Source organism: Leucopleurus acutus, assembly GCF_964270905.1.
Source record: "Leucopleurus acutus genome assembly, chromosome: 1".
In the NCBI taxonomy this organism is placed as follows: domain Eukaryota; kingdom Metazoa; phylum Chordata; class Mammalia; order Artiodactyla; family Delphinidae; genus Leucopleurus; species Leucopleurus acutus.
This window is the reverse complement of record NC_139142.1, coordinates 125,979,250-125,995,728: the sequence shown is the minus strand read 5'-3', so window position 1 is coordinate 125,995,728 and position 16,479 is coordinate 125,979,250. Positions and strand designations below refer to the sequence as shown.

General features: G+C 32.4%; 1 protein-coding gene across 7 annotated transcripts in view; it reads left to right on the top strand.

Annotated features, from left to right (window-relative positions):
- Positions 1-16,479, top strand: part of ZNF280D (zinc finger protein 280D) — a 156,625-nt gene that overhangs the window by 125,339 nt on the left and 14,807 nt on the right. For all 7 annotated transcript variants that reach the window (XR_014326447.1, XM_082846422.1, XM_082846426.1 and 4 more), the window contains one exon: positions 8,105-8,150. Coding sequence is in view for 6 of the 7 variants with exons in the window: in XM_082846422.1 (XP_082702548.1) it covers positions 8,105-8,150 (46 nt within the window). In the remaining variant the exon portion in view is untranslated. The remainder of the gene's footprint in view (positions 1-8,104; positions 8,151-16,479) is intronic.

The window sequence follows — 16,479 nt, the reverse complement described above, 5'->3', positions numbered from 1 at the left end:
CACAGTTTGAAGTGATTTTAAAAGTTGATTTAGTTCTCTCAATGACTTCCAATTTTGTTCTAAGCAAAGTATAATGTAAGGGCACTGACTGGAGTCAAAATATCAGAGTTCAAAACCCAGCTCTCTCACTTTATGTTCAAGTTACTTCAGTTTATTCATCTGTAAATAATCTTTACATGATTGTTTTGAAGATTTAAAAGAGATGTAAAACGTGTTATATAGATAAAAATGTCTTTTATATTTTATTAAATTCCCCTAATTTAAGGAGTACTAGGAAAAAAATGAAAATGTAAAACTGACTCTCCTTGAAGCTGTGAATTCCTCTGTTGTATTTCTGGCTACTGAACTTTATACTTAGCACCAGTGCTAACTACATGGCTCTTTCATAGTATAATATAGATAACCCTTCCACATATTCATTGACAACAAACATTGATTCCCTGCCTTCTGTATGCAAGACTCTTTGTCAAGTGCTGGAAATGGAAACATGAATGAGACATAGTTCATGCCACCAGGGTAATTACAGAATAGGCAGTCGGAAATGGAGACACTGAATCTACATCTTCACAGGGCCACACAGTAAACTGATTTCATAATTAGTTAAACCCCTAATACCATGTATATATTAGATTATGTGATTTTTGTGAAATGCTACACCAGAACAGAATCTGGACTTGGTCCAAAGAGAAATACCACTTTATTATACCACTCTAAACTAAACCAATAAGTCATTAATTAGCTTTCATAAATGCAAGCAGAAAGTAAGCTCTTTTGAGAGCAGAATGGCAACCTTTAAAAAATGTTTTATATTTGAAAATAATATTTCTGTTAAAAATGTTTACTTCTACTAACTCTATTTCCATTGAAGAATATGTAAAGAATCACTCCATTATTTTCCTGTGAAGTTCTGAACTTATTTGGAGGAATTATTGACCCTGGTCATAATCCAAGTTATTAGAGTCTTAAATGTTCAAAATTGTCAGAGTGTCTTCATTTCATATATTTGGTTTAGCAGAAAAAAAAACTGATCTCATCTATGAGATACACAGAATTTATTTTGGGTTTGTTTCTTTCTCTAACCTTTTGAAATGTAACTGGGATTGGAGGTAATGGGGGATCATGTCCTTAGACTCTCTTATCCTACCACGGACATTACTGTCTCATTACTGCCTCAAACCAAATCTTTAGTAACTGTAAAATAGTTTTTCCTTTTCAAAGTGGATGCAATACATTTGCCCCTGGTATGTAATTGTAAGTTAGCAAGTAGGAACTGTGCATCAAAATACAGTGGTTTCTGGCATTTTGGACTTCTGCCTTTGATAGCTGGTAAGCAGGAAGTAATGGGAAACCCATTGAAAGGGAAAGATAAATGAAACTTTGGTATAGTCCTTCATTTAGGGCAAATGGTACCAACTTCTGCCAGTGTTTCTGAGGTTACTACCATTTTTTCAGTCTCCCGATTCTGAGGGTAGTTTGTGAATACATTATAAATTAAGTATTCAGGGCTTAATTCAATATTGCCAACAAAATAAAAGAACAAAATACCAAAATTATAGCCCGAGTCTGGCATTAGAATCTTCTGCCTCTACTTATGGTCTTATTTTTTGCTTCATGTTTTTACACATAAATATTTTGTTTCTCTTTGTCTTTACCTAGTTCTTTCCTCTGTCCATTTAGAATGATTTTTTACTCTTATCTTCCCTGATGACCAAATTATACCCACATCTTCAGAAGTGGGTAGATTATTTCATACTAGGGTAAATTGCCCAGCAATCAAAACTAATACCTAATGTATTTTGTTTGAGAATGGGGGAGGTATGGCAGAAAAATCTCAAAACATTAAAGATATTGAGGTAAAAAGCTTTAAGAGCCTGTGTGGCACACTTAAGTAAATTCTAGACAGTAAGATTAGATTCCTGATTCTAACCCATGGCAGTAATAAGAGCTAACAATTATTGAGTACATACACTAAATGTTTTACATTTATCCACTCATTTAATTCTCACAAACTAATGCGATATGCACTGTTCTTGTCCCAGTTTTAGGGATGAGACAACTGAGGTACAGATAAGTCATTTGCCCAAGGTCACATAGCTGTTAAGACCCTCAATTTAAATTATGGTAGTCTGTTTTCAGAGACTAAACTAAGAAGTACTATATTGCTTCCCTGGTTGTGCTTGTGGTTCCAAATGTACTTTCCTATTTTACTATATAAAGTATGAGTAGCTGGATGGGCCTGAGCTTCAATGTGAAGCCCCTTTGTTTCCCCAGGAGAAAAGGCAACAACTGATACAGTGGTAGCATTGGGACCAGAATCTAGCCTCCCAATCTTAGAGTAGTATTTCTATGATATATGAGCAGTAGAACACTTCAGCAAAAATGACATAACTTGGTCTATTAGTAAGATTAATTTGGCAATGATAGCATGTTTTAGAGTGGAAAACATCAAGAGGCAGAGAGATCAGTTAAGTTTTTCCACTTTTCCTGGCATGAATTTAAGGGAGCCTGATTTATAACAGGGGATTTGGCTGTGAGGAAATGCAGTGGAAATCTGAAGTAGAACCAGTTCTGTTGCTTAATGGATTTATTACTTTAGCATTTTTAGGCTGTAGATTTTTCTCATTTACAAGATAGGGACAATTGGATAATATACTCTCTTAGGACTCAAGTCTAAGTCAAATATACTATGATATTTTTGAATTGATTGATTGAAAAATAGTAAAATGTAGGGGTTATGTTCTGGTTGATGATTTGCAGGTTATTGGTTTAGAAGTGATTGTTGGAATTGTGCCAAAGGATGAGCTATATAAGACTAGGTCTGAGCGGTAAGTATTTTTATATGAATGGAGGACATGTAGGGGATCATGTTTGCTCTCCTCATTTACCTTTATCCAATTGGTACCTATATTCTGTTGGTTTTACTTTATCAACCTCCTAAAACCTTCCTCCTCTTTGATACTCCTACTGCTTTACCTGGGACAGTCATTAACTCTCTCTTTTTTTTTAATAACAAAAATTTATTATTAATATGTTAAATCAATATTTCATGATAGAAAAATTATGTGAATACAATGACATAGAAATTTCTGGGACTTAGAAGTAAGAAAAATAGTGATCAAAAGTTTTTCCCGCTATTTTTGAGCAGAAACTTCCTGTACTGCCTAGGGATCACAGCTGCATAAGCAAGCATTAGGACTGCAAGTAACTTTGAACTCTTTGTAGTTGAGATGCCATATGACTTCCCAATTTCTGCGGCCTTTTCATTGACACTTTATGCATCTAACCATTTTTTTTTTCTGAGTCGAAAACTAGGACCCATAATTCTGATAAAAGAAAAAAAAACACTTTGTTGTTCTTTTATCAGTCATTAACTGTCTCTTATCTGGACTCCTTGTCTGGAGCTTATCCTCTTCTGATACTGCCTTTTTTCTTTCTGACACACAAATCTTATCATACTTTCTTATTAACCTTAGAATAAAGTTCTTAGCACAAACGCTTTAGCGTGACAATCAAGATCTTTCCTAAAGTAGCCCTTGCTATCTCTTCAGTTGCATCTTCGAGTACTCTCCCTTGTTCCCTACCTGCTAGTCATGTGAGACCACTCAGTATCATATCATTGCTGTGTTTTATATTTCTTTGCTTTTCCTCCACCTGTCTCTCCTTTCCCTGCTTTGCTAACTCCTGCTCTTGCTGCAAAACCTTGTTCACTGTAGTATTTTCACTGCCTCCTTGCACCTTTCCCCCTCATAGTGGCTCAGTCCTTTGTATAGCCACAATATACATGTCTCTTTTTTAGCACTTCACAATTCTGTAAACATTTGCTTCAATACATTTCCTTGACAGTAAACTCCTTCACAGGAGGGACTGTGTCTTTGGTCTGCAACTTTTAGCACAGTACCTAATGTACGTGCAAACTGGTAAATGTTTAGGTGAATCAATCCTTTCCACACATCTGTTAACACCTCTCAGAACAAATGGTCAGAAATGGTGCACGAGATGTTTTACTCTTATTTATTAGTATAATGATTACTATCCTAAATTTAATCTGGAGTGGGTAACTGGAAGGTCTTGAGAACTGGTTGACTTTACTACTGGCTTGTTGTAAACCTTTTTTCAGCTTTTTAGTTTGCTTATAAGTATTCGCAAAGATTACATTTTGAAAATCAGCATTGAAATTTTTGGCTTTTAAATGTTATTAGAAGGAAAGAATGTGGTCTGATTGAAATGAATGTGAACATTTTCCCTCTACCCCACTTATTTGTAGTATGAATGAAACCTCAGAAGAATGCAATGATGTAATTTAACCAAAATGCTCATTTTACATGTAGCTTTGGATTGGTCATGTGATCTGCAGAAAAATGCAAGTAGGGACATTTATTTTATTTTGAACTTTAGAGGGAAAGCAGGTTTACATACAGAAGAAAATTTAATTATTTGCAGTCTTGATCTCTAATGGTTGTTGTTGAAATCCATAACCGTCAATCCTTCTGTTTAAATTGAAATCTTAAATAGTGTTTGTTTTAAATGCTATACAAAATTTTTCTATTAAAAAATATTGCAAGAATTCACAGGTGAAAAGTCTAATTATCTAATGGCAGGTCATTAGCTCAGAACTTTGAGCTTAGCAAATTTCACTGTCTTCTACCAAGTAATTGAGTATCTCAAATGATGACTATTTCAGCAGGCATCTTTAGTGAATAAGATTAAAGGTAAGAACATTTTTTTCTTTTCAAAAGTGTTAATGATATATTAGTAGTTGTATTAAAATTTGTTAATGTCAAAGTATGCTTTTGTAGTTGCAAAAACATAGTGTACATTTTAATGATGAATTTATAACTCAATGAAATTTTATGTAGTGTGCTTTTCTAATTTTTTTTAGATTTATTTTTCTAAATATTTTCACTGGTTATTACAATTCTGTCCCTTAAACAGAATACCAGTATGGTTAAAGACACAACAAAATAGGGCACATAAGCCTCTTCTTGGTAGTTATTTCAATAATTTATTTTGTTCTCATCTACCAGTTTCTTAGTAAAATGAAGGGTAATAAAAACCTGTCACCAACCTCCCTTGCAGAGATATTAAGAAAATTCAGTTTCCCCAATTGAAATGCCAGCAATAATAGTAACACATGCTTAATAGCTTTCATTTTAATTGCTACATAAAATCAATTTATTAGAATAGCTATATGTGAAAATGATTAGCATGGTAATGTTTCTTTTGTAAGAATTTAAGGTCGACCTTTGATAACATTTTCGACAGGAAGCGGAAAAGGAAAATTCTTTTATAAAATATTTTAAAACTAGTTTGTAACAATATGTTTTACAGTTTTTCAGACTGCGTTTAAAATTATTAAATGCTTAGAAATAAAAATCAATATCTACTTTTTGTTTCTTCCAACGAGAAACAGAAATTTTTCATGTTTTCTTACAACTTTATACATGTTCTTCTTAAAACAATTATTTTCCCATATAAATTATTAAAGCAGTGAAGTTGTACTGTACACTTGATATTATTTCATCTTTATGAATATTGTTCACAATTAAATACCTGAGAGATTTACAGAATCTTTAACCCAAAAAATGATGATTTGTGCATTTTGTCAATTTTTTGTGCAAGTTCTATTAATTTAGATTTATTTAGCAAAATTAGTTGAAAGTTATTGTAAACACTACCAATATAGTACTTCTACAAAAAAGGACATGTTCTATTTTAAATTGTTTACAATTTCATGTAATAACTAAAATGGACATAAGTAATTTTACAGTTATTATTAATATCTAGGAAGATAACATTTATAGACCTAATTTTTTAAATATGCCCTCAGAGAATGGATAAAGAGGGGTGTTTGCCAACTCAGTATTTCATTGAGTAACCATGAGATTAGCTTTTAGGATGGTTGACATTTCTATCCTACTAGATGTCTTCATTTTTGTCCATGAAATTTAAGTTAGTACAGTCGTTGCTTATGTTAAATATATTAATCCTTAAGTATAGATATTAAGCCTTCATTAAGTTATGAATCACTTACCTATTAAGGGCATTTCTGATCAGGTAGTCACTCTACTTATGCAGATTAAAATTGTTTAATGTATAATATCACCAAATAATATTTAGTCGTCAGCAGTTTAAAAGAAAGATCCTTTGGCACAGGTAGTTTTTATGTTAAATTGACATATTGGGTTGGCCAAAAAGTGCCTTCGGTTTTAAAGCAAAAATAAAAGACATTTTTTATTTTCACCAAGAACTTTATTGAACAACGTACTCACCCTTTTGTTCCACTATCTAAGGCCATTTTCCAGGCAACTTCCTAATTCCATCTTCCCAAAACTTTCTTTTTGAGCAAAGAACCGTTCCAGGTGCCTTTTACCGTCTTCCAGGGAATGGAAATTTTTTCAATTAAGAGAATTTTGTCAAAGACCTAAATAAATGGAAATCCGAAGGTGCAATGTCTGGTGAATACGGTGGATGAATCAGAACTTCCCAGCCAAGCTGTAACAGTTTTTGCCTGGTCATCAAAGAAATATGCAGTCTTGAGTTATCCTGATGGAAGATTATGCGTTTCCTGTTGACGAATTCTGGACGCTTTTCGTCGAGTGCTGCTTTCAGTTTGGTCTAATTGGGAGCAGTACTTGTTGGAATTAATCGTTTGTTTTTCCGGAAGGAGCTCATGACAGAGGACTCCCTTCCAATCCCACCATATCAACGTCACCTTCCTTGAATGAAGACCGGCCTTTAGTGTGGTTGGTGGTAGTTTATTTCGCTTGCCCCACGATCTCTTCTGTTCCACGTTATTGTACAGTATCCACTTTTCATTGCCTATCACAATTGGTTTTAAAAACGGAACGTTTTCCTTACATTTAAGTAGCAAACTGCACGCGGAAATACGGTCAAGGTTTTTTTCGCTTATGTAGAATGCAAACATCAAAGTGATGAACATGACCAAGCTGGTACAAATTATTTTCAGCGCTTGATTTGGTATTTTGAGTATGTCGGCTATTTCCCACGTGGTAAAACGTTGATTGTTCTCAATTAATGTCTTGATTTGATCGCTATCAACTTCAACTGGTCTACCCAACTGTGGAGCATCATCCAGCGAGAAATCTCCATCATGAAACTTGGCAAACCACTTTGACATGTTTAATCAGTCACAGCACCTTCTCCATACACTGCACAAATCTCTTTTTTGCGTTTCAGTTGTGTTTTTACCTTTCTTGAAATAATAAAGCATAATAAGCTGAAAATGTTGCTTTTTTTCTTCCATCTTCAATATTAAAATGGCTACACAAAAATTCACCAATTTTGATAAGTCCTTTTTTAAATGCACACTGATATGATAGCTGTCACATACAATCTAACAAAATTGTTTTGAATGAAGTTAAAGACAACTAAGTGCTAATAGAGCCATCTTAAGGAAAAAGACGAACCTTTTGGCCAACCCTATATTTTAAAAGATTTTATAGATGACATATGCGTTTGTTAATGCTGTCATAAGTTATAATTCATATTTTTTAGAAATCAGAGTTTAAAAGTTTATAGTTAATATTTGAGCTATGCTTATGAAGGTTTTTAAGAGAATACATTCTTCAAAATTCTAAATTATTTCTGTAATTTTACCACCTCTAAAGTAAGTTAATTGTAATATATATTGAAATGACATTACCATTTGAACTTTACAATAGGTAAAATATTTATTTTCTCACACTTTTTGAGTCCTATAGTAGTAAATACTGGTGCATATTATATATATTAAGCATATAACCTGCTTTCATTTTTTAAAGGGTAATTCTTTTTTTGAAACAGTTATACTAATGTGTTATGTCTTTTTTAAAAATTGTACTTAACATAGAGAACATTTGTTAAGTGCTCTTGTTTTTAGAGAAGAGGAAATACATGTCTGTATTCATTTATTTAGAGCATATATTGAATCTACTGTTTATTCTCATGCATTTTATTTTTCCCTTAAAATATTTACAGAGATCATTTACTATTATAGTATAAATGTGCATTAATTTAAATTATTTTAAGCATGCAAAAAACAACTGTTTCATATTTTTTATTGTAAAATTAAAATTAAATACTCAATACTTATTTTGTTTTCAAGATTAAAAAATGAAGCTCCCACTAAGGAACAAGAACCTGTGTCTGAGGTAAATTATGTTATATTTGATATCTCTTAAAGATTTACACAATTGAAAGTATTGTGCATGTGATTTTTAAAACACTTCAACTCAATGTGTGTACATCACTAACAATTATTGGTATGTTATCAGAAAGAAAAAACTTGAGATTTTTTGTTTTCATTATATATAAAAATATTTAACCCTCGGTAAAATTGTAAAGTGTTTTATTTTGACAAAGGCATTATTATATTTCACTTGCCTGTTATTTAGTTCAACTAATAATTAATGGAGATAAATTTATGACTTAAAAATTATGAAATTATTAAAATATCAAACATTTGACACATTGGAAAATTAATCTTTTTAGAAGACTCAAAAAGATTTAAATAATTTTTAAAATAGAAATATTTTGAATATATATTAAATACATTTTAGCTATCTTAAACAGGCACTCTGAATATAACACTCATGGTTATCATATAAATGTTACGTACTGGGCAGTCTAATGTATGAGTATAGAAATAATTTTGCTTATATACGTGTTTTCTTGGTGTCAGTTTTTGAAATATTGCTTAATGTTACTTGTCTCTTTCTGAGTATAATGAAGTGAGGCAGGTTCAGCATTTCTATTTTGTAGAGTGAATAAGTGAAACCTAGACAGTATCAGCCTTCTCCCAAGTGGCTTTCTTTTATCCCACGGAAAGTTTTCATTTGTTTGACATGTTTTTAACTACAAATAAATGTCTTTACTAGATATAGGATTTCTTGGTTATCTGTTTATTCTTGAGTGAGTTTTGGTGTTTGTGGTTTTTGAGGAATCGGTACATTTTATCTATAATGTTGAATTTATATGTAAACAGTTGTTTGTTGTATTCCCTTATCTTTTAATGCCTGTCGGGTCTGCAGTGATAATCCTCTCTTTTATTTCCAATATCGATAGTTTGTGTGTTCTTTTTGTTTCTAATGTTGTCATATATTTTACTTTTAAGTAGGTTATAAAGACAGAATACAGTGTTACCATTTTTACTTTAAATCGTCTTTTAGAGCAATTAAATACTTAAAAAATTTTGTATTCACCTTCATTTTTTTCCATTTCTAGTGTTCATTTCTTTATGTAGCTCTTGGTTTCTTTCTAATATCACATTCCTTTTGCCTAAACAACTTCCTTTGAAATATGTCATACTGCATATCTACTGGTGATTACTTCTTCCATGCTTTTTTCCTTCAAAAAAAATCTTTATTTTTCATTTTTGAAAGTAAGTTTTTGGTGAGTATAGAATTCTGGGTTAACTGTTTTCTTTCAGCATTTAAAGAAGTCATTTTATTGTCTCTTGGCATGCATATTTTCTGATGTGATGTCTTGCTGTAATTTTTATCTTTGTTTCTATATATGTATGTAATGTGTCAGTTTTCTTTGGCTGCCCTCAAGATTTTGTCTTTATCTTTAGTTCTTATCAGTTTGAACATGATGTGTCTAAGTCTGGTTTGCTCAGTTGTTTATTTATATGTTTATGTATTTATTTTTGGCATTTGTCCTGATCAGTATTCTCTGACTTGTCCTGTATCTTCTACTTCTGGAGTTTCAATTTCACATATGTTATACCATTTGATATTAATCCCTGTTCTTAGATGCCCTGTTCTAGTCTCCCCATCCCCTCCTCCCCGCCTCCCACCACACTTTTTTTTCTTAGTGTTTCAGTTTGGGTAATTTTTATCTATTGACCTATTTACAGATTCATTTTTCAGCTGTGTAAGGTCTACTGTTGAACACATCAAAAACATTTTTCATTTCTGTGATTGTGGTTTGTTTGGGGTTTTTTTCCTAGCATTTGCATTGATTCTTACAGTTTCTGATCTTTGATAAAATTCCTATCTGATCATGCATGTTGTCCTCCTTTTTCTACCAAAGCATTTAACATATTAATTATAGTAATTTAAATTTTTCTGTCTGATAGTTCCAACAGCTGGGTTGTGTCTAAGTCTGGTTCTGCTAATTGTTTTATCTTCTGACAGTGTACTTTTGGTTTTTTTCCTTTGCTTTTTCTGTGTATGTTTGGTTGAAAGCAAGACATAATGTGTACGACTGAGATAAATAGTATTTATATCTGAAAATGGGCATGATTTTTCTCATGTTGGGCCATTAGTGTGGGATTTGGTCTACCTAGTAGTGAGTTGACTTGGGTGGTGGTTGTTTTTTTTTTTTTGCGTTACGGGGGCCTCTCACTGTTGTGGCCTCTCCTGTTGCGGAGCACATGCTCCAGACGCGCAGGCTCAGCGGCCATGGCTCACGGGCCCAGCCGCTCCACGGCATGTGGGATCTTCCCGGACCGGGGCACGAATCCGTGTCCCCTGCATCGGCAGGCGGAGTCTCAACCACTGCGCCACCAGGGAAGGCCAGGGTTTTGTTATTTTTATCACTATTGTTACCCTCCATATACTGCCAAGTTCAATTCTTGTAGTATTTCCTTGCGCTTAGGGTGGAAGTTATATTACTGGAGGTTTTTTTCTCAGTATCATTGCTCCACACTCAGTTTTAGCCTTTCCTTGTGAGACTGAGCCACAGAGGTTGTCTCTCTCTCTCTACACTCTTACCTTTCTTCCAGCAGTACTGCTGTTGCTTGTTATTTGATGTTTGCTAGCCCAGTGGTGGGTGGTGGGGATTGCTGTGATGTTCTCTGTTGTTCTCAGGCTCTCAAGCTGTCTCTGTGTCTCTGGGTCTTGAGAATAGAAATGTTTTCTTCCATCACCCAGTTGGCCCATGTACCCTGGGGACAACAGAGTTTGCCTCTCTTCTTTCCAAATACATAAAAGCATGGACATGAAGAAAACTTACGAATTCATCATTTCATAACATCATCCACTGATTCTTTCCTGATGCATTCATACTTGAATAAATCATCAAACTCTTACTTTCCTTTGATTGCCCTGTTGCATCTGTGTCAAGTAAAACTAACCTTTTCTTACATAAACCAACTTTCTTAAGTTTATTTTTTGTTAAAAGAAAAAAAGCTTATGCTAAAAATTTAGTAGGCCATAAGCAGAGTTAAAGGAAGCCATATTGAATGGAAGACCACATAGAACAGTTTTGGTCCGGTACTTCTTTCAAATATATGTGGTGTGGATAGTCCCTCGAATAGACCCAGGTGTTTAAGTACACATGTGAGATGGTGGATAGCTTGAATTATTCTTCAAGATTTTGATCAGATGGCTTGTAGTGGAATCAATGTTGTACCCCAATAATATTTTCCTGTTGTCACTTTTTCATTTGTATAGTTTTACATTTCCTCTTTCAAAATTAATTCCTTTCATATGCTAGATTGTATTTGGAATTCATATTATATGGTGAGTTTCTAAAACAATCTCTGTTCTGCTACCATGTATATTCTATACACTGCAACATTTTACTGCTTTTATATTCTAACTATATATATATATATATATATATATACACACACACACACACACACACACACACATATATACACCATAACTCTTCTCCTCTAGTCTGATGGTTAGTGTAGTTTCATTATAACTAAGTAGAGAGGTAAGAGAGAGAAGGTGGGTACAGATGCCTTTCTCTTTCGTTGCTTCCTTCAAGGCTATTAGGAAACACTTGATAGCATGTTCCAGGAATCTTTATATTGGGAACAAAGATTAATAAAATTATTTGCCTATCCCCAAGGTGGTCAAAATCTAGTAGGAAAATTAGACATGAAAGAATTGTAATCCAATAAGATAACTACCATATTCCAAGCATATCAGGTATGGTAGGTACACACAAGAGTCCTCTCAGGGTGACTTTATGGTGTTTTTTCTCTCTCTTTTTAAAAATATTCTTTTCTCAATTCAAACATACACATAATATACAAAATAGAGGTCCCCTGTGATTTCACTAATGAAATGGCAAATTAACCCTATAGCCTATTTCTGTAAGACTACTTGGGGCTATCCATAAAGAATTTCTAAGGTTTTTGTTTTTCTTTTTTGTTCTGTTTTTATTGCTTTTTGCTTTGTAACTTTTTCAGACACTTGAGAGTTTCAGACTTTGTAAAATTACTTTTTATTTTTATCGAATTAAAAGTTAAAAATTTGTGTGGCTAGTTTATCATAAAAATAGTAACTCATCTCCCTCACCCTTTTCCATCCAACTCTTCAGAGGTAGCTATTTTCAACTCTTTTAGCTATTTGATGAAATATTTATCTCCATATTTCTAAATAATGTAACCATATTTTTATTTGTCTTTTTTTCAACTAGGACTTACTGTTACAGTAATTAAGAATTTGCTTCTCTAGACCACCATCCCTACTTTCCTTTATCCCCCCAACCCCAGCATCGCAGCCAGGGCCAGAATTAGAATGAGGCAAGTGAGACCTCACCTCTGGCAAAAAATTCAAGGGAGCTACAAAAAATTCAATAATCAGATAAATATTTTGTTTTAATATGTTTAAGAATAAAAATTAATGCAGAGTAATCCATAATGAACATAATTTCAAAATTGAAATTAAAGACAGCATCCAGCCTTGCACTTTTATGACCCTGAGAGTCAATGCACATGGGGGACACAAGAACATCAAGGTCTCACTTCTGCTTTTTTGATGGTCCTTGTTCAGTCATGAGGGAAGGTGACAAGTTGTTTTCATTGTTTGTAGCTTCACATGGTACTGCTAAGTAAAAGGTAAACTTTTTTTAAATTAAAAATACATGTTTATATGATTTTTTTTACAATATTGTTAAGGGTACTAAGGTAAGTAATACAAATTTTATTTATTAATATATTTGACCTTTCATAAATAAATTTGATGAAATGTGAAAATTTTCTGAAAAAGTATTTTCTTACCAGGAAACTTTATACTTTCTTCACTTAAAACAGTGATAATTTACTGTTACTCACTTGTTTATATAAAAAATATTTTTCACTACTTTTTTTTCACCCCATTGTTCTGGAAACCTGGTATGTAGTTTTCTATTGTTTGTAATTATTGATTTTTGTATTTTTCATACAAATGTTTATGGAGACCTGTTAAATATTATAATTTATATGAACTAATTCATATAAATTAATTGTTATATTTAACTGAATGTATTAATTAAAAATAAATATATTTAAAATTTATACTAAAATTCTTAAAAATAAATATGGCATTTAAAAACTCAAGTGATCCATTGTTTAGAAAAAGAAGAAAAATGCATGCATCAAGAAATTGATCAAAATTATAGGGCACAGTAACAGGTTTGGTAGAAAAAAATATTCCAGCTACTTAAAATGAAATCTCTAACACTGACACTATTAGAATAGAATTACTATGAAATATAGAGTTAAATAAAGAATTTTCTTTGAATTGTGCAAAAAAGATAAGATAATGGCATGTTAGAAATTTCAGAAGCTAGTGAATATAAGCATGTGCAAGAAAATAGAAGATGCTATTTGAATTAAATGTTTAATTCTTCATCATGGTCACCTGTTTCTAATAAAGTAAAATGATTTTAATAGAGCAGGGGACCATCCAAGAACAAGATGCAGATTGTAGAATATGTGTTTCACATGGTGGGCAAAGATTTTCAAAAGATGGGTCTTTTAAAAAATTGTCTAGTGGTGAGTTAATTCATTGTGACTGGCTCATTTATTCCAAAGAATCTTTGTCTTTAGTTTGTGTTTCCTGTGCATTCTTTTTAGCAAAAATTACAACAGAATCAAATATTTGCAACTCAAAAAGTGGTTTCAAAGATTGGAAAAATTTAAACAGAATTTGTGATAATGAAAAAATCATATTTCATCATGATGATTTTTTTAAATGGAAGTGTTTTTTAATGTATATTTAGACTGATAGTTTAATAGATGATGCTTTACAGAATGTGATAAAATATGTGTGAGTGATTTTACATATTGTATGTTTCGTGCAAAAATAATTTATTTCTCAAAGTAGCACAAGAAATTATTGGAAGCTCAGATGCTGGAAAGTTCTAAATTCAGTTGAACTAAGGACATTAAAATCATACAGCTAATCATTATAAATATTATGTGTTTCATTTGTGTAGTAAAATTCAAAGCAAATTTATAATGTTATTAGGAAATCATGTTAAATCTGAAATACTAAGAAGAATAAAAGAAGCAAAATAATTTTTCTTACTTTTTGATTATAAACCAGCTATAGTACATCATGAATTAATGTTTATGATTACTAGGTATATTTACATTAAGAATGATGTCATTGCAAGAGAAGAAAGTTTTGACTTAATTGCAACAAAATGAAAAACTGGATTAATTATATCTCATTAAAGCTGTTATTTAAAAAAAAAAAACTAGATATGGTCTAGCTTATCACATTATCAGTAAGTTAGCAAGAGTTGATGCTTATGTAAGAAAATTGTCCTGGCCAAGATATGATAATGGAATAGATAAGGCACATGTATACAAGTGTGTATAAGACAGTATTTCTCCCCCAAAATAATTATGCCAAATTTGTGCCTTGCCCAGCTCATAATCATAATTTAATACAAAGAATGCTACATTTGTGAATTCAAATATGATCATCTTTTTTTTAGTATTGTACAAAGGATACATATTTTAGGACTGGGGTAATACAGTGAACAGATGGAATATTCTTGTCAATTCTGAAAACAACATTAAAATCACAGATACCTGATGGGCATCAAGATTAAATGCAATCAAGATACTTGATACTTTGCACACAAATTAGAAATGTGTATCAGATATGAAAAGATATATCAAATGTCAGAATACACTATATTGAGATCAAAAGCATCTTGTTACAAGAATATTACAGATTTTTACACATTATCTATATGGGATGGTATTTTGAACAAAGTGGCAAAAGTTTAATAAAGCTTTACAGTTAGAAAGCATGACCATATATAAAGTTCTGTGCTTAATAAAAATCCTATTCCTTTCCTTACCACAAATGAAAGTAATTTTGAAAGTGTGTTCAGTGAATGTAAATCTTGAGCAAGAGATGTGAATATTCTTCCTGAATTTGAAAATAAGTGAAAAAGAAATTGAAAATGCATGAATCACTAAGTGAGAGTATTGATAATTATGGGAAAAGTGCTGATCAAGTAGACATTATGTTATAAATGACCTAACTTCATATTTGAAACAGGTATATGAAAAATTAAATGAAATGTCTTCAGATTTTGAACTTTTAAACTGGAGAAAAGTTATTTTCCGTAGATTACATCTGATTTACAAAAAGCAGCTACTGACCCAGTTCTTAAATATTTTGACAATTTAAATTCTATAGAAATTTCATGTGGAATTGTTTAAAGCAATATACAATATTAATAAATTGTGATATAATGTAAGCCTATATTTGGGTCTTCTAAAACTGATTAACAAAGTGGTGTTCAAAATTTTAAAACAATACCAGCCACAGTAGCATCCTGCAAAAGAAGTTTCAGTAAGCTGAAGTTAATTTTAAATTATTTAGAATTGTCACTTGGTCAAGAGAAATTGCCAAGCATGGCAATTTACTTATTTGAAACAAGGTAAGAAAAGAATTAGACTTTAAAAATGTTATTGATGTGCTTGCTTCCACTAAAGCCAGAAAAGTAAAATGATAATAAATTCTGGTTTTGGTAGGCATAAAATGTTTAAACTTCAACTACTATTGTGAGTTTAATATATCTACTTTTCAACTTTTCAATATTTTTCAACTACTTTAATGTTCTGGGGGAAAAAACTTTAAAAAATATACAGAGAGGAGAGTTGTGGGAAGATGGCACAGTAGGAAGTACCAGGAATCTGGCTCCCCACCTAGACAGCAATTGCACAGATTGAATCTATCTGATATAACTATTTTGAAGCTCTAAAGTCTGTTGAAGGCTTGCAACTTCCAGGCGAAGACTTGGAGAGTGAATTGCAGTTAATTTCCATCAATTTAAGCCCTTAGCACTGTAGCAGCCATATGGCAGGCAGCTGTGCACATGTTCCTGGAGCAGCTTGCACACAACTTATGGGAGCCAGAGTGGGCAAAAAAGACCTTGTCCTCCAGATACTGGGAATCTGATTGCTGCTTCTTATCAAGGAGTTGCAGACAAAGAAGTGGGCACATTATTGTTGCACCTCTCCCCCATTGTTGCAAGCGCCTTCCCCTCCAGCTGAAGTGACTTCCAAGGAATTTAAGTGGACAGCCCTTTTTCTCCCTTCATTTTTCACTTTTCCCCCTTTCAGGAGTCAGACGTTAAAGACTAGGACATTCAAAAACAACTGTGTATGTGGGTAAAATTAGAAAGAGATTGCATATGCCCAGGGAAAGGCTCAGAAAAGACATACGAAGACCTTAAGTTTACACCTCAGGGTGATTTGGGAACAGAGACAGCCTACAACAATAAAAATTA